This window comes from Salvelinus namaycush, chromosome 11, assembly GCF_016432855.1.
Source record: "Salvelinus namaycush isolate Seneca chromosome 11, SaNama_1.0, whole genome shotgun sequence".
Classification (NCBI taxonomy): domain Eukaryota; kingdom Metazoa; phylum Chordata; class Actinopteri; order Salmoniformes; family Salmonidae; genus Salvelinus; species Salvelinus namaycush.
Genome location: NC_052317.1, coordinates 1,524,557 through 1,548,081, shown reverse-complemented (window position 1 = coordinate 1,548,081; position 23,525 = coordinate 1,524,557). Strand labels below are relative to the sequence as shown.

Sequence of the window (23,525 nt, the reverse complement as noted above, 5' to 3'; positions counted from 1 at the left end):
TTCATGTGATAGCCATGAATTAGCCTATATTTGAGCTATGTGACGTGAGTGAAGAAATGTTGGCTCGTTGATGATGGTGGGGTTAGTCTTGACAAATGTTAATTTGTTTTCTTTGGGTTTTAAAACCTTAGTCTCACAATGATTCCCTGGAAAGCTTTCCTATTGCTAAGCCAATTGTGAACTGTTATTAAAAGTACTCCTGTGGGAATCTGAGTGTGTTCTCACCGTACTTGTTAAAACACACTGCAGGTGGCAAAACTAGTTGCAATGACGTTATCCTGAAGTCTTTTGTGACGTCATGGTTTGAATGTAATAGGAGGTATTTTAGACATAATTTCAGTGACCACAAAAATACATATTTAACTGTTTGTAACCTGGTCAGAAAACCCAAATATGGTGTCTTTCCCAAATGTTTTGATGTTGTCGTGAAAAAAGACGGCTTTACCTGATCTGATGACTCAACAAGGAGAAAATCAGTTTGGGACCAGAAAATAACTTTCTCTCTATTTTTCTCTTTCCCATCTCTCTTTCTCTCTGTCCCCATGTTCCTTAGGTCACAGGTTCGAGGATGTGCCTGCGGTGCACCGTCACCTGGTCAGGAAGAGCAACAAGGGTCAGGTGGTGCACATCAGCAAGGACCACAAGGAGCCTAGTGCCCACTGCTGCAAATTGGACCGTACCCCACATGAGGTGGGTACCATGGAACAAGAGGATAATGAGTTTAATGGGCAGTGATTTTGGCCCAATTCCATGTTTTGCTACCACTTCACCGGAATGGTCTATCGTAGACTTACATAACATTGTTGTATGCTATTACACTTCATTTGACCCCCGCTGGTGTAGGCCAGTAGTGTTACTGCTGGTTATAAGTAGCAGGCAGTGACGTGAGTAGCACATGTCAAGTTGTTTTGATGATGGAGAGTTTGGGTTCAGAAGTCAATGTCTCACCTGTACAATAACTCCCTGCTTTGGTACTTAAGTCAGTCAGGGAAAGGTGAGACGTTAAAAATGAACTTAGGGACGCCTTTCACATGCCACAGGAAAAAGAGGAGAGGTAACACGACACAAGGGGCTCTAGGACGTAAGCGAGGGAGTTAAGTTTGTTGTATTAGGGTAGCTAGGTAGACATAACTCTCTTCTGCGTGTGTGTGTGTGTGCGCGTGCGGGTGTGATAGAGTGAACGTAAAACAATGGACAGACCATTTCACATGCGCTCTCTTGTTGAGCCAGTAACTGTGTGTGTGTTAGTGTGTTAGTGTGTGTGTGTGTGTGTGTGTGTGTGTGTGTGTGTGTGTGTGTGTGTGTGTGTGTGTGTGTGTGTGTGTGTGTGTGTGTGTGTGTGTGTGTGTGTGTGTGTGTGTGTGTGTGTGTGTGTGTGTGTGTAAGGTAAGCCTGCCCTATTAGATTTGTCAGTATCTCTGCTTCTCACTCACCCAGCCAGTGCTTGAGTATCGGTCCACCTCGCGTTCGGACAGAATGGTTCGCTTGGAGTTCATGGGTCGTATGGCACGGCACCAGAAGGTAGGGTCGTTTTGAACCAGTACAACCTGGTTTTAGCCCGGGTAACTTTGGATTTGCTGTGTTAGCCTTCAGATTGGTTTGGACTGCAGTTACTTACCTTCTAACACCACACCTATACAGCATGGTGTGTTTGTAGACACTTGATGCATGCTGGATGCTGCCATAATATCTTCATGCACCTTTTTTTAACGTGTTATTGTTGTTCGTGGGAGCTTAGTCTGGTTGATACACCACTTGTTTGTGATGTGGAAACTTTTGGATTTCTTGTTGGTCTCAGAGTAATAACACTAGAAACACTAATAAGTATGGTCCAATGTACTACATTTATTTTGGTTATTGCGACACATGAGTTGGAACTCACCTAAACTGGGAAAATGTGTGTGTGACTTTCTAAACCCCCCTGTTCGTCTCCAGAAAGACCCCGTGTTCCACCCAAATGTTTGCTGTGTATTGTGTCTGGGGTGTTAGGAAGAAAAAAAAGAAGAATTTCTATCCGAAGTTGGATTCGAGATGAGGTGGTTTCTAGATTAGATGTTTCAGATCAGTACTACTGTGTACTATAAAGAATAGTGTTGGGCACAAACATCGATAATTCATTTGATATCGATTTGTCATTCCTGTTAAGCTACTGTATTATGTAAAAAGGAGTAGTGAGAAACCATCTCACAGACCTTCGCACAGGCTCTCAACTTGGTATGTGTGATTGCCTGCTGATGGGCCATTGTTTTCAAACTGGTAGGGATATGTTAAAAGACTTCCAAAACATTCACACCTGGCCCAATGGACAATCAGGAAGCAGTTGTCTGGACTTCACAGAGTTGCAAAACCGATATATATATATATATATATATATATATATATATATATATATATATATATATATATATATATATATATAATATATTGATATCGTATAAAAAAAAATCTCCCAGGTGTTTGTGGAGCTGAACGAGTTGGTGATGGATAAGAACCAGGAGTTGCAGTGGCGGGAGACGGCCCGCTGGATCAAATTTGAGGAGGACGTGGAGGAGGAGACGGACCGCTGGGGCAAACCCCACGTTGCCTCGCTCTCCTTCCGTAGTCTTCTGGAGCTCCGCAAGACCATCTCCCACGGTGAGAGAAAGAGGGGAAAGTGAGGAAAGAAAGGGCGGAAGGGAGGGACTAGGTGGGAATAAATAGGGCGAGGGGGGAGAAGGAGTTGGGAAAGGAGAGGGTGAAAGAGGGAGGGGAGTGGGTGAGTTAGGAAAAGAGAAAAATGAGTGATAAAGAGAGAGGGTAGGAAGAGATTGGGGAGGAATAAAGGGAGGAATAAATACAAATCGAGGGATGAGAAAGGCAAGAGAAGGAAGTAGCGTTTGTGGCATTAAAGGGACACATTGGGGGGTGTTTTTTAGGTGCTGTGCTGCTGGACCTGAACCAGCACACCTTGCCTGGCATTGCCCATCAGGTGGTGGAGCAGATGATAATCTCTGACCAGATCAAAGTGGAGGACCGGGCCAATGTCCTCAGAGCCCTACTACTCAAACACAGGTATGTCTTTTTTTCTTGCTGTATGCAATCCTTTATCTACCCTGCTACCTACGGTATTCACAGTGTTTATATACTGTACATCATTGGTACTTCTACACAAACTCAGTTCAGGCGTTCTCTCTCTCCTCTTCTCTGCCCGCAGTCACCCGAGCGACGAGAAAGAACACAGCTCTTTCACGCAGAACATCTCTGCCGCCAGCCTGGCCTCCCTGATGGTGAACCACCACAGCAGCAGCAACCACATAGGCCAAGCCGAGCCCTCTGTCACTGAACCCGTCATGGGTGGAGGAGAGGCCGCCTGCATCCTTCCAGACACCCGCATTGACATGGAGAAGAGCGAGGTCTTCACTTGAAAGTGTGGCTGTGTTTTTGGGAGTGTGTGGGGTTGAGTTTGTCTGTGTGTGCAGGATGTTGGTGAGTCTGAGCGTTTTTGTGAGCTCTGTTTGTGTAATAGTGTGTTGTTTGAGTTGTGTTTCTGGGTGGGTGTGTGCATTCATCTTTATCCACTTGTCTAGGTGATTGTTTATGGGTTTTTTTGTCTGAGTGTGTGTGGGTTTTTGTTGTCTAAACTACGTTTTCTTCTACAGAAAGACAATCCTCCCAAATTGGGCATGCACAGGTCCAAGTCCAAACATGAGCTCAAGTTGCTGGAGAAGATTCCGGAAAATGCAGAGGCCACCGTCGTCCTCGTAGGTATGCCTTACTATTCAAATAAAATAAAATGTTATTTGTCACATGCTTCGTAGACAAGCTGGTCAGCGCGTGCTTTGAGTACGTGTCCTGGTAATCAGTCTGCGGCCTTGTGAATGTTAACCTGTTTAAAGGCCGTACTCACATCGGCTACGGAGAGCGTGATCACACATTCGTCCGGAACAGCTGGTGCTCTCATGCATGTTTCAGTGTTGCTTGACTCGAATCATTAAAGTTCAATTACATTTAATAACTGTCTCTCGCAGGCACCGTGGCCTTCCTGGAGCAGCCATCCATGGCATTTGTGCGTCTGCAGGAAGCTGTGCTGCTGGAGTCTGTGCTGGAGGTGCCCGTCCCTGTACGTTTCCTCTTCCTTCTAATGGGCCCGCCCATCGCTAACATCGACTACCACCAGATCGGCCGCTCCATCTCCACACTTATGTCTGACAAGGCGAGTTAACCATTGGGTAACCCATACTGCCCTGTGTGGCTCAGTTGGTAAAAGAGATTGCAACACAAAGATTGTTGCTTCAACTCTCACAGGGATCACATACAAAAAATGTATGCACTCACTGTCCTGTAAATCACTTTGAATAACTCTGATAAGTGGCATATATTATTGTTATTATTTTTCCGCAGCACTTCCACGAGGCGGCGTACCTGGCGGACGAGCGGCAGGACCTGCTGAACGCCATCAACAGCTTTTTGGACTGTAGCATTGTGCTGCCGCCGTCTGAGGTTGGCAGCGATGAGCTGCTTCGCTCGGTGGCCCGCTTCCAGAGAGAGATGCTCCACAAGAGAGAGGAGCAGCAGGGCAAGAAGCTCAAGGTCAAAGAACCCAAGAGCCCAAAGGATAAAGGTAATAGAGACAGGCATACACTGATACACTCAGATGTGCACAGACATATACTACAGAGAGGAACCAAAGGGCAAACTACTGGCCAAAAAGCCCAAAGGTCCCATGGACAAGGGTGACAAAGACACGTACTGGAGGAAGGAGCTTGAGGGCTAACTGACCAGCAAATAACCCTCTCCCTCCCTCTCCCTCAGCTCTGCAGGCGCCCTTCAAACCTGGGGATGACCCTCTGCGCCGGTCGGGCCACCTGTTTGGGGGGCTGATAAATGACGCCGCACGGCGTTACCCCAAATATGCCAGTGACTTCCGTGACGCACTCAACCCCCAGTGCATGGCTGCCATCATCTTCATCTACTTCGCTGCTCTGTCGCCCGCTGTCACCTTTGGAGGACTGCTGGGTCAGTCACTCAGAGCCCCATTGGGGGAGGGAAGAATGGAGGGGAGGAGGGAAAGAAGAGAGACAATTACTAAATAGAAATGAAGCTTAAAAAGAGGGATAGAGTCTATCTGTATCATTTCGAGTTGGTATTCACTTTCTCCATCCCTTCCTCTCTTCTTCTTCTTCTAGGTGAGAAAACGGGGGGGTTGATTGGCGTGTCGGAGCTGATCATCGCCACGGCGATGCAAGGGGTCATCTTTTCCCTCCTGGGGGCACAGCCTCTGCTGGTGGTGGGCTTCTCTGGACCCCTCCTGGTTTTTGAGGAGGCCTTCTACTCGGTGAGCAACTACCCCAATTCTTCCATTCTGTTACTCCCCCTTCTCCCCAAATTTTGTTCACTCCCCTGGCAAGGATTTACAAGTAATAAACTGGTTTCAAAATTACTGGATTCCCAGTTGAAGGATTTCCTGCTTATTCCTTCCTAATTCCAGAAATCTTTTAACTGGAAAAAACTATGAACTTTGGGAACGTTTCAGCAATTTTGCAACCCTAGCTGGTGCAAGGAATATGGTTGCAATGTGTGCATGATAATGTCACTTTCTGAACATAACCCAAAGTTGCCTCGTGGTTCTGTATTACAGTTCTGCAATGCCAACCACATAGAGTACCTGACAGGCCGGGTGTGGATTGGCTTCTGGCTGGTGCTCATCGTGGTCATCATAGTGGCCTTTGAGGGCAGCTTCCTGGTCCGCTTCGTCTCGCGCTTTACCCAGGAGATCTTCTCCTTCCTCATCTCCCTCATCTTCATCTACGAGACCTTCTCGAAACTGGGCAAGGTGAGGTTTAGAGGCCGAGCGCCCTTTAACACTGGGCTGGAGCTGATTGGGCTTGCTTGTCCACTGGCCTACAAGTTCATAGCTTTTCATTGCTAGCATACCGCTGCATGCATTATGACTCCGTCGAGAGCATTTGAAACGGAAGTCGTCTATCGCACGCCTGACACAGATGAAATGGTGCAGGAATGTATGCGACTCATGAGAAAACTGTCTGTCTGTGTGTTTACCTGTGTGTCTGCCTGTGTGTCTGTCTCTGAGTCTGTCTGTCTGTCTGTCTGTCTGTCTGTCTGTCTGTCTGTCTGTCTGTCTGTCTGTCTGTCTGTCTGTCTGTCTGTCTGTCTGTCTGTCTGTCTGTCTGTCTGTCTGTCTGTCTGTCTGTCTATCTAAAAACCCACCCAGATCTTTCAAGAGCATCCTCTCCAACGCTGTTACCTGGTCAACGACACATGGACATCATCATCATGCAACAACACTGTGGTTGGCGTGCCTGGAAAGGTGGTGGGGGAGCCCAACACAGCCCTCCTGACGTTGGTCCTAATGTCCGGAACGTTCTTCATTGCGTTCTACCTGCGCAAGTTCAAGAACAGTGCCTTTTTCCCAGGCAAGGTAAGTACAGTAAGCCTGGGCTGCCTGACCAGAGCTATACAGTATTGGCCCTTAAAAAATACTTATTCAAAATGCATTAAAGGTGCACTATGCAGAAATTGCTCTGCCATTTCCTGGTTGATAAAATTCTAATAGTTCACCTAATTTCAGTTTATGTGACAAAATAAGCAAGTATAGTGTAGAGAATCATTGTACCATCTAAACTGCTGTGAAATATATTTTCCATAACCCAAACATTTTTTATTTTCAAGTGTTTGAAGTTGGTGTACAAAACTGAAAGTAAAAGACGCAGAAACGAAACTTAAGACTGGAAGCATAGAAATAGTGAACATAAAACAGATGCTTTTGATAACAATGACCGATCTATGACTCTCATTTCTATGTATATTTTGTCGGGTCGCCCAAAAAGTTACATATTGCAGCTTTAATGCGTGTGGCAGAGCATGTGGCAGTAAGCAACAATGTTCTATTCAATCTGACTTGTGCATGTTCTTTGTCTCAGCTCCGTAGGATGATTGGAGACTTCGGTGTTCCCATCGCGATTCTCATCATGGTGTTGGTGGACTACAGCATAAAAGACACCTACACCCAGGTGAGATATAGGTCAAGATCAAATGTCAAGAGAGCAATCAGAAGTGAGAATAGCCCAGGCTAACCTTTTTCTCTTTGACCACTCCACCCTATTCAGAAGCTAAGCGTGCCCACAGGCTTCTCGGTGACCAGTCCTGAAAAGCGGCGGTGGCTGATCCCCCCGCTGGGCTCGGACGGACAGTTCCCTGTCTGGATGATGGCCACCAGCATCTTACCTGCCCTGCTCGTCTTCATCCTCATCTTCATGGAGACACAGATCACCACGTAAAGCCGGGTGTACACTACAAGGCCATGATTTAGCTGTCCCAGATACGTTTTTGAAATCGGAGACAAAATCCCCATGTCGTTGCTTACACAGGGCGCGCGGCTGTCACCGATGCTTGTTTAATATGAGGGCTACTGATCTCGTCTTTGAGCAGTCCCAAACGTCCCAATATTTTCAAACATGTTTGATTTTATCAGCAAAAAATCTGCAATGCTCTCGTAGTGTGAGATGTGCATATTATAGAGTAATACAACCCGTTACCTCTGCACCCCCATCTTACATATTATAGAGTAATACAACCCGTTACCTCTGCACCCTCATCTTACATATCATAGAGTAATACAACCCGTTACCTCTGCACCCCCATCTTACATATTATAGAGTAATACAACCCGTTACCTCTGCACCCCCATCTTACATATCATAGAGTAATACAAGTAATCTCTCTCCCTACCCCCTCACTCTTTCTCTCCTTCACTCAATCGCTCTCCCTCCATGTTCCTCTCTTTTTATACACTCTTTCTCTCTTTGGTCTATCTCCTTTCGTCAGGCTGATAGTCAGTAAGAAGGAACGGATGCTGTTGAAGGGCTCCGGCTTCCACTTGGACCTGCTCATCATCGTGGCCATAGGTGGGGTTTCGGCCCTGTTCGGTCTGCCCTGGTTGGCCGCCGCCACCGTGCGTTCTGTTACTCACGCAAACGCCCTTACCGTCATGAGCAAGGCGGTGGCCCCCGGCGACAAGCCCCGTATCCATGAAGTGAAAGAGCAGAGGGTGACGGGCTTCCTCGTAGCTCTGTTTGTCGGTAGGCATGACCCCTCTAACTTAGCGCCCAGGACTAAATCGAGAGTAGGGTCGCAAAATTCCAGAAACTTTCCCAAAATGCACAGGTTTTCCAAAAATCACATTTTCACATGTGAAATAGTTGTTTTCACATGTTGGGTTAAGATTTCAGTAGAATAACATGTTTTCAATCACATGAAAACTCCATGTGAAAATGGCACTTTAACATGTGGAATTGCAAATTCCCATGTGGGGTTGAAATAATGTTCGCCTCACATGTGAAAAGATGGTGTTAACATGTTGCATTAGCAATATTTCCACCGTTGGAATTAGGGTGACCACATCTAAAAAGGTAAAATGTGGAACAAGGGAAAGATTTTGCAGGACATTCGAGAAAAAACAGGTCCTATCTGGCCCCAACCCAATGTATAATGTCTGGGTCCATCAGACGGGTTGCATAGTAGAGCTTTACAAGGAAGTGGCCCCTGGCGACAAGCCCCGTATCCAGGAATTTCCCAAAATGCACAGGTTTTACAAAAATCCTGGTTGGAGGATCTCCCTGGAATTAGGAGGGAATAAGCAGGGAGAGGATCCTCCAACTGTGAATCCTACAACCAGGATTTCTGGAAGACCTGGGAAGTTTGGGAACGGTTCTGGAGTTTTACAACCCTACAAAAAAAACACATGTCAAATTTGCAGTTTCATATGTGAAATATCTGTTTCACATTTATTGAATTTAGAGTTCACATGTTAACACCACCTTTTCAAATGTGAGCAGAATAACATGTTTTCACCTCACATGTGAATTACAGTTTCACATGTGAAATTTCACATGTTAAAAACATTCACATGTGAAAATCAGATATGCACTTTCACAAATGTAAAAAAAACTTTGTGTGAATATCTGACTTTCACATGTGGAATTGCATTTTCACATGTGAAAAAAAATCATGTGTCTAAATGTAATTTGCGGTTTCACATGTAAGAATCCTCCACGTGAAAATCTCATGTGGAGTTGAAATAATGATATTCTTCTCACATGTGAAAAGATGGTGTTAGTTTGTTGCAGTAGCAATGTTTCCACCGTTGGAATTAGGGTGACCACATCTGGGAAAAAAACTAATGCGGGACAAGGGAGCGATTTTGCGGGACATTCGAGGAACAGTGGACAGAACTTTATTTTGGGGGGCAGGTTAATGGAGCACATTCAAATGGCGACATAGTTCTGCACTGTTTGTTAAGGGCTTGTAAGTAAGCATTTCACAGTAAAGTCTACACTTGTTGTATTCGGTGCAGGTGACAAAGTTTGATTTGATAGTTCTGCTGTTTGAAGGCCACTGCCTGTTAAACAGGTAATATTTGCTACATCCATTTTTGGATTACTCATTTATTCTTGAAGAATATAATGTATAAATGCCTCATGAGCTTAGTTCAACTGTTGTAACCCATTAGAACCCAAAATATTAGCTTGATTTAAGCCAAAGTAAATGTAAACAAACACGTGTATATAGCCTTAAAACATGGTTAAAAATGTCATTTTTATATAATGGATGGTCAGTCCTTGTATCCATAGCATAGTCAATGGATTAGTGTGTTTGCATTTCTCCAGCCCCATCCCTCAGCTTTTTATCGAAACTGGCGGGGACAGTGGCGATTTTATCATGTGAATCTTGGTGGGGAAAACAAAACAAAAAAATGTAGACGCACGCCAGCAGAGCCACTACACAACATTAAACAATACATTAAATGCACTATAACGGTGAAAAACAGTGTCCACAAACTGTTGGAGCCGACATAAAGCTGTCCCAACAGCAGAGCTTTCTTTTCAGCACCATGGAGTGAATCCTTACCACAGCTACATCTGGCTATCAGCAGTCTTAATTCAGCCTCATTTATTGCCTTTTCAACAAACATAGCTGACAATTAGATGTACAAACTACAACACTGTCATGACGTGGCCCTTGCTGGGTGTAGATCGTGGCTCCCCCCCTCACCTCTCTGCTAAACCAGGTTTAGTACCTCAGGTCATAAATACAGGTTAGAACCTACCATGCAGTATTCAGAGAGAGAGAACGAAGGACTTCACTTCGCCAAACTCCTAAATCCCCAAAATGGGAGAATTAAACATTCGTTCTAGTTTTGAGAATGTGGGAATGATCCGTGGAAACTTAAGGGATAGTTATGTTGAGTTTCATTTGGTGATCTCATGAAGGACAGGAAACACACATAACGGTATCTCTTAAAGTGTACATTTCCCAGCTGTCAGGTTTGCATCTAAATATTGTGAAACTTATGTGATTAAACATGCAACTATTTATTAAAAGATGTAATGTGATGTTAACCTCTAAATGAGAGTATGGATTCTCATATAAAGATTAACTAGTCAGTGGCCACACCCCCGTGAGCCCAGACATCACATTAGACGTCATGGAACCGCCCCTTTTCTACTGAAACGTATAAAACCCACCCCAGATGAAATTCACACCAGACCACGCAAACCCCGGTGTAAGCTAAGGTTGCAAATGGTTGAATTTCTAAGACCAAAACATGCCGGTGATGCTGGTGTGTGAAGTGGTTTATACTACAACTCTACCAAAAGACAAGACTATTCCACGTGGAGCATTGACTACACGTCTGGAAATGTTTCAACTCTGAGACTATCGATCCCTGCAGAATAAGAGCGAATCTTAGACACAAATTACTAGTCTGCAGCTAGACATTACGTAAACCTAGGACGAGAATACAGACAACCACCGAAGCATCTATTCTATTCTACTCTGAAGTATCCATTCTAACCACCTACAGGACGATCGAGGATTCCAACAGAGAACAACGACATACAGGCGTAAATATACAGTTGAAGTCGGAAGTTTACATACACTTAGGTTGGAGTCATTAACACTCGTTTTTCAACCACTCCACAAATTTCTTGTTAACAAACTATAGTTTTGGCGAGTCGGTTAGGACATTTACTTTGTGCATGACACAAGTTATTTTTCCAACAATTGTTTACAGACAGATTTATTTAACTTATAACTCACTGTATCACAATTCCAGTGGGTCAGAAGTTTACATGCACTAAGTTGACTGTGCCTTTAAACAGCTTGGAAAATTCCAGAAAATGATGTCATGGCTTTAGAAGCTTCTGATATGCTAATTGTCACACCCTGGCCATAGAGAGGTTTTTATTCTCTATTTTGGTTACGCCAGGGTGTGACTCGGGTGGGCATTCTAGTTACTTTATTTCTATGTTTTCTCTTTGTTTTTGGCCGAGTGTGGTTCCCAATCAGAGTCAGCTGTCTATCGTTGTCTCTGATTGGGAATCATACTTAGGCAGCCTTTTTCCCACCTGTGTTGTGGGTAGTTGTTTGCTGTATAGTTTATGCTCCTTACAGAACTGTTTCGGCTTTCCCTCTTGTTTATTTTGTTCGAGTGTTTTGTGATCAAATAAAAATCATGAACACTTACCACGCTGCACTTTGGTCCGATCCTCATTACGACGAGAGCCGTGACACTAATTGACATAATTTGAGTCAATTGGAGGTGTACCTGTGGATGTATTTCAAGGCCTACCTTCAAACTCGGTGCCTCATTGCTTGATATCATGGGAAAATCAAACGAAATCAGCCAAGGTCTCAGAAAACAATTGTAGACCTCCACAAGTCTGGTCATCCTTGGGAGCAATTTCGAACGCCTGAAGGTACCACGTTCATCTGTACAAACAATAGTACGCAAGTATAAACACCATAGGACCACGCAGCCGTCATACCGCTCAGGAAGGAGACGCGCTCTGTCTCCTAGAGATGAACGAAAAGGTGCGAAAAGTGCAAATCCATCCCAGAACAACAGCAAAGGACCCTGTGAAGATGCTGGAGGAAACAGGTACAAAAGTATCTATATCCCCAGGAAAATGAGTCCTATATCGACATAACCTGAAAGGCCGCTCAGCAAGGAAGAAACCACTGCTCCAAAACCGCCATATAAAAGCCAGACTACGGTTTGCAACTGCACATGGGGACAAAGATCGTACTTTTTTGAGAAATGATGAAACAAAAATATAACTGTTTTGCCATAATGACCATCGTTATGTTTGGAGGAAAAAGGGGGAGGCTTGCAAGCCCAAGAACACCATCCCAACCGTGAAGCACGGGGGTGGTAGCATCATGCTGTGGGGGTGCTTTGCTGCAGGAGGGACTGGTGCACTTCACAAAATAGATAGCATCATGAGGCTGGAAAATTATGTGGATATATTGAAACAACATCTCAAGACATCAGTCAGGAAGTTAAAGCTTGGTCGCAGATGGGTCTCCCAAATGGACAATGACCGCAAGCATACTTCCAAAGTTGTGGCAAAATGGCTTAAGGACAACAAAATCAAGGTATTGGAGTGGCCATCACCAAGCCCTGACCTCAATCCAATAGAAGATTTGTGGGCAGAACTGAAAAAGCATGTGCGAGCAAGGAGGCCTACAAACCTGACTCAGTTACACCAGCTCTGACAGGAGGAATAGGCCAGAATCCACCCAACTTATTGTGGGAAGCTTGTGGAAGGCTCCTGAAAAGTTTGACCCAAGTTAAACAATTTAATGGCAATGCTACCAAATACTAATTGAGTCTATGTAAACTTCTGACCCACTGGGAATGTGATGAAAGAAATAAAAGCTGAAATAAATCATTCTCTCTACTAATATTCTGACATTTCACACTCTTAAAATGAAGTGGTGATCCTAACTGACCTAAGACAGGGAATTTTTACTAGGATTAAATGTCAGGTAGTGTGAAACTGAGTTTAAATGTATTTGGCTAAGGTGTATGTAAAATTCCGACTTCAACTGTATATACTTTGCAATTATTCTCGAATGAGCGGCCGTTCATGTACAAACGATTAGCATTTCAATTAATATAATTATAGAATCCATTTGTCTTTCCCAGTCTTTCTCAGTCCCACGCCATTCCCTTTGCTCTTATCCAAGATGGCGTAGCAGTCAGACGTCTTTGTCTTTGTCCTGTCGTGTCCCTTATAAATATATTTTTTACATATTTTTCTGGATCTGGAATCCCTCAACTGATGCTAGCCAGCTAACTACCTACCAGCTATCAGTTAGAAAACCATTGCTAGTGGTCATCAGCTAACCTTTAGCTCGGAAAGCTCTCGCCAGTTCGAACAACGTGACTCAAACCAGAGCATAATGGACCTATTTCTCTCCATATCCCCGGATTCCTACCGCAAACTCTGAACATTTTCATCTGGATCTTCGCAACTAGCTAACCGCAATCCCGGGTGACCACTCCTTGCTAGCGTTTCCATCCCGGAGCAAGCACCAATTAGCCAGAAGCTAACCCGGCCAGGGCTCCTGTGCTACCACCGAAACCCACTCCTGGGCTACAATATCCGGACCCCTTCTACTGCCGGTACGGGGCACGGAACCCCGCCGATCCTCTACGACTGGAATACCGACATAATCTGCCCAAGGACTCCAACAGGCCCCTCAGGCGTGACGCCCGCTGAAGGCCCATTCTGCTAACCTGCCAGGCCTGCTAGCTACCTAGAGCTACCTGGAACCGTACTAATTCCACGACTGGTCTATCGACGTCACCGCACGAAGAGGCAAAAACAGACTTTCCCCCATCGCGACGTCCCCCAAAGGCTAACTTGCTATCCCCGGTCTGCTAACTGCTAGCTTGCCTGCCCCGGTCTGCTAACTGCTAGCTTGCCTGCCCCGGTTTGCTAACTGCTAGCTTGCCTGCCCCGGTCTGCTAACTGCTAGCCCCTGCTAACTGCTTGCTTGCTAACCCGGTCTGCTAACTGCTAGCTTGTTTAGCCCCGGCCTACTAACTGTTAGCTTGTAGGCCTGCTAACTGTCTGAATCGCCGTGTCCCCAGTCAGCCCAACCACTCACTGGACCCATATGTTCACTTGGCTACGCATGCCTCTCTCATATGAATATGCCTCATCCATTACTGTCCTGGTTAGTGATTACTGTCTTATTTCACTGTAGAGCCTCTAGCCCTGCTCAATATGCCTTAACCAACCATGTTGTTCCACCTCCTACATATGCGATGACATCACCTGGTTTAAACGTCTCTAGAGACTATATCTCTCTCATCATTACTCAATGCCTAGGTTTACCTCCAATGTACTCACATCCTACCTTACTGAATCTATGCTATCGAGCCCAGAAACCTGCTCCTTTTACTCTCTGTTCCGGCCAGTTCGTATAGCATTTAGCCGTACCCTTATCCTACTTCGCCTCTGTTCCTCTGGTGATGTAGAGGTTAATCCAGGTCCTGCAGTGCCTAGCCCCACTCCCACTCCCCAGGTGCTCTCATTTGTTGACTTCTGTCACCGTAAAAGCCTTGGTTTCATGCATGTTACCATTAGAAGTCTACTCCCTAAGTTTGTTTTACTCACTGCTTTACCACACTCTGCCAACCCGGATGTCTTAGCCGTGTCTGAATCCTGGCTTAGGAAAACCACCAAAACCCTGAGATCTCCATCGCTAACTATAACATTTCCCGCCAAGATAGAACTGCCAAAGGGGGCGGTGTTGCAATCTACTGCAAAGATAGCCTGCAGAGTTCTGTATTACTATCCAAGTCTGTACCCAAACAATTCGAGCTTCTACTTCTAAAAATTCACCTTTCCAGAAACAAGTCTCTCACTGTTGCCACTTGCTATAGACCTCCCTCTGCCCCCAGCTGTGCCCTCGATACCATATGTGAATTGATTGCCCCCCATCTATCTTCTGAGCTCGTGCTACTAGGTGACCTAAACTGGGACATGCTTAACACCCCGGCCATCCTACAATCTAAGCTTGATGCCCTCAATCTCACACAAATGATCAATGAACCTACCAGGTACAACTCCAAATCCGTAAACACGGGCACCCTCATAGATGTAATCCTAACTAACTCGCCCTCCAAATACACCTCTGCGGTTTTCAATCAAGATCTCAGCGATCACTGCCTCATTGCCTGCATCTGTAATGGGTCTGCGACCAAACGACCACCCCTCATCACTGTCAAACGCTCCCTAAAACACTTCTGCGAGCAGGCCTTTCTAATCGACCTGGCCGGGGTATCCTGGAATGACATTGACTTCATCCCGTCAGTAGATGATGCCTGGCTATTCTTTAAAAGTGCCTTCCTCACCATCTTAAATAAGCTTGCCCCATTCAAAAAATTTAGAACTAGGAATAGATATAGTCCTTGGTTCACTCCAGACCTGTCTGCCCTTGACCAGCACAAAAACATCCTGTGGAGTTCTGCATTAGCATCGAATAGCCCCTGTGATATGCAACTTTTCAGGGAAGTTAGGAACAAATATACACAGGCAGTTAGGAAAGCTAAGGCTAGCTTTTTCAAACAGAAATTTGCATCCTGTAGTACTAACTCAAAAAAGTTCTCGGACACTGTAAAGTCCATGGAGAATAAGAGCACCTCCTCCCAGCTGCCCATTGCTCTGAGGCTAGGAAACACTGTCACCACCGATGAATCCACTATAATTGAGAATTTCAATAAGCATTTCTCTACGACTGGCCATGCTTTCCACCTGGCTACCCCTACCCCGGTCAACAGCACTGCACCCCCCACAGCAACTCGCCCAAGCCTTCCCCATTTCTCCTTCTCCCAAATCCAGTCAGCTGATGTTCTGAAAGAGCTGCAAAATCTAGACCCCTACAAATCAGCCGGGCTAGACAATCTGGACCCTCTCTTTCTGAAATTTCTGCCGAAATTGTTGCAACCCCTATTACTAACCTGTTCAACCTCTCTTTCGTATCGTCTGAGATTCCCAAAGATTGGAAAGCTGCCGTGATCATCCCCCTCTTCAAAGGGGGTGACACTCTAGACCCAAACTGCTACAGACCTATATCTATCCTACCCTGTCTTTCTAAGGTCTTCGAAAGCCAAGATAACAAACAGATTACCGACCATTTCAAATCCCACCGTACCTTCTCCGCTATTTAATCTGGTTTCAGAGCTGGTCATGGGTGCACCTCAGCCATGCTCAAGGTCCTAAACGACATCATAACCGCCATCGATAAGAGACATTACTGCGCATCCGTATTCATCGACCTGGCCAGGGCTTTCGACTATGTCAATCCCCACATTCTTATTGGCAGACTCGACAGCCTTGGTTTCTCAAATGATTGCCTCGCCTGGTTTACCAACTACTTCTCTGATAGAGTTCAATGTGTCAAATCGGAGGGCCTGTTGTCCGGACCTCTGGCAGTCTCTATGGGGGTGCCACAGGGTTCAATCCTCGGGCCGACTCTCTTCTCTGTATACATCAATGATGTTGCTCTTGCTGCAGGTGATTCTCTGACACACCTCTACGCAGACGACACCATTCTGTATACTTCTGGCCCCTCTTTGGACGCTGTTTTAACTAACCTCCAGACGAGCTTCAATGCCATACAACTCTCCTTCCGTGGCCTCCAACTGCTCTTAAACGCAAGTAAAACTAAATGCATGCTATTCAATCGATCACTGCCCGCACCTGATCGCCCGTCCAGCATCACTACTCTGGACGGCTTTGACTTAGAATACGTGGACAACTACAAATACCTAGGTGTCTGGTTAGACTGTAAACTCTCCTTCCAGACTCACATTAAGCATCTCCAATCCAAAATTAAATCTAGAATCGGCTTCCTATATCGCAACAAAGCATCCTTCACTCATGCTGCCAAACATACCCTCGTAAAACTGACCATCCTACCGATCCTCGACTTCGGTGATGTCATCTATAAAATAGCCACCAACACTCTACTCAACAAACTGGATGCAATCTATCACAGTGCCATCCGTTTTGTCACCAAAGCCCCATACACTACCCACCATTGCGACCTGTACGTTCTCGTTGGTTGACCCTCGCTTCATACTCGTCGCCAAACCCACTAGCTACAGGTTATCTACAAGTCTCTGCTAGGTAAATCCCCACCTTATCAACCAATTCCTCCTTTGGTCGTCTTTCCTTCCAGTTCTCTGCTGCCAATGACTGGAACGAACTGCAAAAATCTCTGAAGCTGGAAACACATCTCCCTCACTAGCTTTAAGCACCAGCTGTCAGAGCACCTCACAGATTACTGCACCTGTACATAGCTCATCTATAATTTAGCCCAAACAAATACCACTTCCCCTACTGTATTTATTTATTTATTTTGCTCCTTTGCACCCCATTATTTCTATTTCTACTTTGCACATTCTTCCACTGCAAATCTACCATTCCAGTGTTTTACTTGCTATATTGTATTTACCCTGCCACCATGGCCATTTTTTTGCCTTTACCTCCCTTATCTCACCTCATTTGCTCACATTGTATATAGACTTATTTTTCTACTGTATTATTGACTGTATGTTTTGTTTTACTCCATGTGTAACTCTGTGTTGTTGTATGTCTCAAATTGCAATGCTTTATCTTGGCCAGGTCGCAGTTGCAAATGAGAACTTGTTCTCAACTAGCCTACCTGGTTAAATAAAGGTGAAATCAAATTAAATTTAAAAAAATTGTCTACCAAGCCGTCATATCGGCTTAGCCCACCAGGGACTTTTCTACCATTGTTAGTAACCAATATCTGCTGTTTTTTTGCGATGTATTTCTGTGATTATTTAGTTAGTTAGGATATAATGAATTAAGCCAGTTTGTATATTCCTGATTCATAATTTACGCTTGGGTTTGTGCAGATAACCAAGAATATTACGACGTTCAGATGAGACTGATAGAAGGTAAAGAATAATTAATGATTGACTGCTATTGATATGAAAGATCTTCAGATTTTTAAGAGTGGATTCGGGAGATAGCCGCTCTATATAAACTAATGCTTCTGTGGTGCCCCGGGATTCCTAATGAGCTAGTTATTGCCTGATTCATTTAATCAAATAATTAAATGTTAGGTAACCGATTTGAAAATAGCATGTCATCTCATTTAATCATCCTAGAGACACGACAGCATAAAGGAACGATGAGCGGATAAGAGTCTATCCATAATTTAGATTAAGACGTTAATTAGCGAGCTAAGACAAACATAGTCAATATAACTGTTTGTTCAACACCTTTGAAACGTACAGCGACAGAATTCAGAACATGGGGCGTTCTTACATTATTCTCCCTGTACACCAAGTCAGAACTGTATGATAAATAACAGGGGCATATAAGCAGACAATGGAAGCTCTTACAATATTTGATGATGACATTTTCTAAAACAGGTGTCGTGTAAATTCTACACAGGGACACTCAAAGTCAATCTTAAATGAATCCCTCTTTATTATCAGTGAGCTGGAGAGGTTCCAACCAACTCAATGCACCAAGTATACATGTCGATAAGGACCTTCACCCGGGGCAGTCCCGTTAGTTCTCTTATATATAGACAAGTTATATTTTAATGATTTAGCTTATTCATCATTCATAATTAATTCATCATTAACGTTTGCTTTATTCATGTGACCGACCAATACTGGGTCATGCATGTGACAGACCAATACCTCACGAGGCTTCTTCTCTCTAAGCTGAGACCTTGAAACTGAGATATCACTTTCTCAAAACAAAGTTATGCACGTAGTGTCAAATTGCAGATACTGATAGTGAGGACTTGTTCAATCAGTCACTTGCATGAACACAAATTGGTTATTAGAAAAGCACCAACTTAAAATGTTCCATCACACAGGCTATAGGCTACATGTGCACCACCAAGTCAGAATAGTAGGCTAAGTTATGAGGGGGAAAGGGACCAAATTATTAGGGTGAGGCACATGGGCTACTAACAGCTTGCTACACAACATACACTTAACATTACTTTCTTACATAATACATTACATACATTACATAATTTATGCAGCAGCATACATTTTTGGACTCATCTTGCTGTTCTGTGCTCACTTGAACAGGAAGGTGCACCAAGTATACATGTCGGTCCTTCTCGTTGGCAAATTTTGTCATCAAAGTCTGGCATTCTCTGGATTGATGGTGCTTTCAAGACAATTGGGAATTCTGAAAAAACAAGGTTGAATCATGACGTCAGTGATCTTCAGGTCAGAGCTCTAGAAAGAGGCCAGAGTTCCCGACTTGGAATTCCGAGTTGGATGATCGTTCAAAATGTGTTTTCCCAGTCGGAGCTTGTTTTTCTCAGAGTGCACGCTTGTCTTGAACTCACTGAAGTCTGAGATTTCCTACTTCTGAGTTTCCAGTTGTTTTGAACACGGCAGATGTCATGCTGGATTGACAGCATGGCCAATGTATTCAACCTTTCAGGCCCATGGTGTTGCATGGGAATGTTTATCCTTTTTAAGCTTGGAAAAGAGACCCTTATACCTAGTGTTGTGTCTTTACTATCCTTAATGTGATGACAATGACTTTATCAAATCAATTAACTATGTTTAATTATTACGATGATTAGATGATTAAATTAATCCTGTAACAATTAACTCATTAGCAATCTTGGGCACCACGGAAAAAGTTGATTTAACGAATTACCGTTTTCCGAATGAACTCTTAAAGATATAAAGATTTTAGTCATCAATGAATTTACCTTCAGTCTCATTCTGAATGTCGCAAAATTCTTGGATATCTGCACAAACCCTAGAATAAATGATGAATCAGTGATATACAAATTGGCTTAATTATTTAATTACTAACTAACTAAATAATCACACAGAATTACATAAACACACAAACAGAATAGCTTAGACATTGATTACTACATAATGCAATGAAAAGTCCCTAGTGTACTAAACTGATATGACGGCTTGTTACACAAAATGGTGGATTCAAAAGAGAGGGAAAGGAAGGGGCATGTAAGAAAGAGCGGGAGAAAAAGACAAAGGACTTCGCTAACGTACATACAGCTGAGAACTATGCTCATGGAAATGTGAATACTTTGCACATGAACGGCCGCTCATTCGAAAAAATTGCAATGTACATATTGAAATGTGTATGTCTTTGTTGTCTCTGTTGAAATTGCCAGTCCGTCTGGGGAGTAATTCGACAAAGTCTCTGGTTTGTCCACCAGAGATCAAAGTCTTTCGTAGTTGTAGCTCTGTTATAAAGGGTACATCAGACGTACCAATGGTTGTTTGATAGGGAAATGTTCTTTAGATTGAATCTTTCAGAGTACCACCCGGTGGTTCTAGGTCATATTTACTAGACTAAAGTACTTAAACAGCAGCAGACTGAATGTTCCTGTGTAGTCTTCATCTTCTTCACTTGAGAAAGTTTCACAGTTTCTAACCATTTTGTACCTTTCAGCTCACGCTGTCCGTGTACTGGTCTTGTAGAGTCTAACCATTCGTGACGTCTGGTTCACACCGTCCCACTGCTTGGTCTCTAGTTTTAAACCATTTCTCAGCCATGTAGCCACTGCTTCACGCTGACTGGTCTATAGAGATTTTCTTCTTCTCTGTTGAAAATTTCAGAGTGTCTAACCATTTCGTACCTTCCAGCTCACGCTGTCTAATGTAGAGCTAGAACCATTTTACACACCCATAGCAACCCGGCAATGTAAAATATACACATTCAGAGATGCAGTTATGTTGTTCTACTGTCCTTAATTACATCACAAATTAGTAATGAATTTGACATGATTGTTCTTTAAGTACCCACGGACCCTTCCAACTGCTTGGATTACAGAAATATTGTTTCATTATCCAATCTTGGATGTCACAGTACTACAATATCTCTCTCTGTTGTAAAAGAAGGGATTTTTAACTTCCCTTTCATTGTGTGGGAGAGAGAGAGTTCCTGCAGTTATTTACGGCCGTCATAAAACTGTGGTGGGGGACAGGGGGGGGGGGGGGGGGGGGGGGGGGGGGGTCTGGTGCCTATGATCCTCACCCAAAAGAGCAAGTCATGATACCAGACTTGGACTACAAACATTCTCCACTGCGTAGCAGGCTAGTGATTGCTTTCCAACGCTTGCAGTTAGCCACTAATTCCTTCCAAACCAATCATTGTTGAATTTGCGATTTCCAACTTGTTGTGTAATGTTTATGGCCGATGATCGCTGAGACGTTTTATCTATAATTTATTGAAAAGGATTTGCCAGTAGATTGTCGACTTGATTCATGATGATGACTGCTTGTGTAGCTTGCTAGCTAAGATTTTGAAAGTATGATGTTGACATGATCAGTCCAATCAAAGCTACGGGAGATATAACGTGATTTGACATAATTTTATCCGTGTCCAATGACCATGAGCCTTCTTAGATGGTCACTTCTAATGTAACTTTATGGCAGCACCCAAGGGGTTTGAACTTCCAAGCTTTCCCTGTAGATTTTGCGGTGATTTAGTGTCCCCCTAAGTGACAGAGAACTGAGCCAATCATGGTGCAACTAGAGAACATTACCAACCCCTACGCACTGTATTTTCTACTGGCTGCCCCACCACCACAGATGGCACTGAGCTAGCCTGAAACACCTGCATTTTGGAGCTGCCTTACTCAAGAAAGCAAAAAAGAGACCATGTTTGTATGCGACATTATTAACTCAATAAACATTTTTACATTGTTTGCCAACTGATATGTGACACGTATTAATGCCAATATATATAATATAAAATAATGCAAAACAGACAACAACAAAAAACAGGGCTCTTCCCCACCTGCCATGAATGACGGGTCACCACTGGACAAGGAGAACACTTTGTTAAAGTTTCAATTAAGGATTGCCACTTTCAACTTTAAACACCTTAAATAGAGTCATATTGTTATTATATGGTGCCATCCTCTAGTGAGTGAGTTGCTTTTGTGCCATTGATATTAAGCAAAACTTCTGATGTCGAGAACCAAATTCTTAGTATTGCAAACAATATTGAAAGCAAAACACATACCAAAAAGTATTGATAGCAAAACAAAATATTGCAAGGAATTTATTTTTTTATGATAACATGATTACACAAAATGTCTCCCTCTTTTCTGCAATTTTTGGTTATGTTACCCTGGCCTTTTTCTAGATGCAAGATTTGGCACATTCATTCATTCAAGCAACAGAGCACTCTGCACCCCACTGCGGGTTTGTCTCTGAAGATAAGCAGGGTTCTAGCCAGTTCATGCATGGGAAACCAGAAGTAACTTGAAGTTGTGTAAATTCTACAGGCTAAAAAAAAAAACTTAGAAAATGTACTTGTGAAAGTTCACTTGTCTGAAAATGTCAACAACAATTGTTTTTATTTTTCACAAGTGATTTGTTCACATGTTTATACGTCTTGGAAAACCACATGTTTTTTTCACGTGATTTTTTTAACTGTAAAGTTTTTTATAGATCCAGACACATGCTTCACAGAAATGGTGTGTTCATTTCCTAGGACAAATGTTCTTCTCACGTCTGTTCCCCTGGCTAGGTTTGTCCATTGTGATCGGAGATCTCCTGCGTCAGATCCCCATCGCTGTGCTCTTTGGGATCTTCCTCTACATGGGCGTCATGTCCCTCAACGGTATCCAGCTCACCGAGCGCATGCTGCTGCTTTTTATGCCTCCCAAGTATCATCCTGACCACACTTATGTCCGCAAGGTCAGTACCACTAAACCACAACAACATCTATGTTTGCAAGGTCAGCACTGCCCAAATCCCAACCATACCTAGGGCTGCAAGGTCAGCACTGCTTGAATCCCTACCACACCTATGTCTGCAAGGTCAGCGTATTGCCCAAACCTCGACCACACCTACGTCCACAATGTCAGTACTACCCAAACCCCAACCACGCCTGAAAATCCTGTGCTGCAGAGTAGCTGATCAAAACTTTATAACAACACTGGTTCTATCTTGTAAAAATGTCCTTAGGATCTGAAGGGCAAGGACTTTGAAAGCCAACTATTGACTCTGACTAGAACTGCTACTCTAATATGTGTGTGTGTGTTCCAGGTGAGGACCCTGCGCATGCATCTGTTCACGGGGATCCAGCTGGTGTGTCTGGCGGCGCTGTGGACAGTCATGTCCACCGTGGCTTCGCTGGCCTTCCCCTTCGTCCTCATCCTCACCGTGCCCATCAAATGGTTCCTATTGCCCCACATCTTCACCACGCGTGAGATGCAGTGTGTAAGTCTAACCCCACACACCGTCTAGCACTGTTGCCACCGCCTAAAGGAGTTGGGTTTTTATTGGTTTTAGTTTACAGTGGGATGTTGCTTCGGGGGCCTTTGTCTGGGAAATAATCTGTGGGAAAGTCTGATATCCTATGCAGCTGAACCCTGGCAATAACCTTGACCCTTGACTTCTACCCCTGCTCTCTCTTTGTGTCTTAGTTGGATGCAGATGACGCAGAACCTAAGTTTGATGAGAGGGAGGGACAGGATGAGTACACAGAGATGGTGCCAACGTGATGGACGTTCTGCCAACCAATATACACCCTAGCCCTACAGTATACTCCAGGAAGTTATTCAAACCCACCAAATCCTTTGTTTGTTCACCTGATATTTTATAACGCACCACTGATGGTTTGAAATGTTTTACTCATTTTATATTTAATTGTCTTGAAAGCTTT

General features: G+C 43.9%; 1 protein-coding gene across 1 annotated transcript in view; it reads left to right on the top strand.

Annotated features, from left to right (window-relative positions):
* Positions 1 to 23,525, top strand: part of LOC120056183 (anion exchange protein 2-like) — a 29,801-nt gene extending 6,276 nt beyond the window's left edge. The window contains exons 6-22 of the mRNA XM_039004414.1: positions 554 to 690; positions 2,454 to 2,634; positions 2,916 to 3,051; positions 3,194 to 3,392; positions 3,639 to 3,744; positions 4,008 to 4,192; positions 4,381 to 4,600; positions 4,792 to 4,995; positions 5,166 to 5,314; positions 5,618 to 5,812; positions 6,212 to 6,418; positions 6,921 to 7,010; positions 7,107 to 7,273; positions 7,825 to 8,078; positions 22,386 to 22,555; positions 22,907 to 23,080; positions 23,287 to 23,525. Of these exons, the coding sequence (XP_038860342.1) occupies positions 554 to 690; positions 2,454 to 2,634; positions 2,916 to 3,051; positions 3,194 to 3,392; positions 3,639 to 3,744; positions 4,008 to 4,192; positions 4,381 to 4,600; positions 4,792 to 4,995; positions 5,166 to 5,314; positions 5,618 to 5,812; positions 6,212 to 6,418; positions 6,921 to 7,010; positions 7,107 to 7,273; positions 7,825 to 8,078; positions 22,386 to 22,555; positions 22,907 to 23,080; positions 23,287 to 23,364 (2,852 nt within the window). The 3' untranslated portion in view covers positions 23,365 to 23,525. The remainder of the gene's footprint in view (positions 1 to 553; positions 691 to 2,453; positions 2,635 to 2,915; positions 3,052 to 3,193; positions 3,393 to 3,638; positions 3,745 to 4,007; positions 4,193 to 4,380; positions 4,601 to 4,791; positions 4,996 to 5,165; positions 5,315 to 5,617; positions 5,813 to 6,211; positions 6,419 to 6,920; positions 7,011 to 7,106; positions 7,274 to 7,824; positions 8,079 to 22,385; positions 22,556 to 22,906; positions 23,081 to 23,286) is intronic.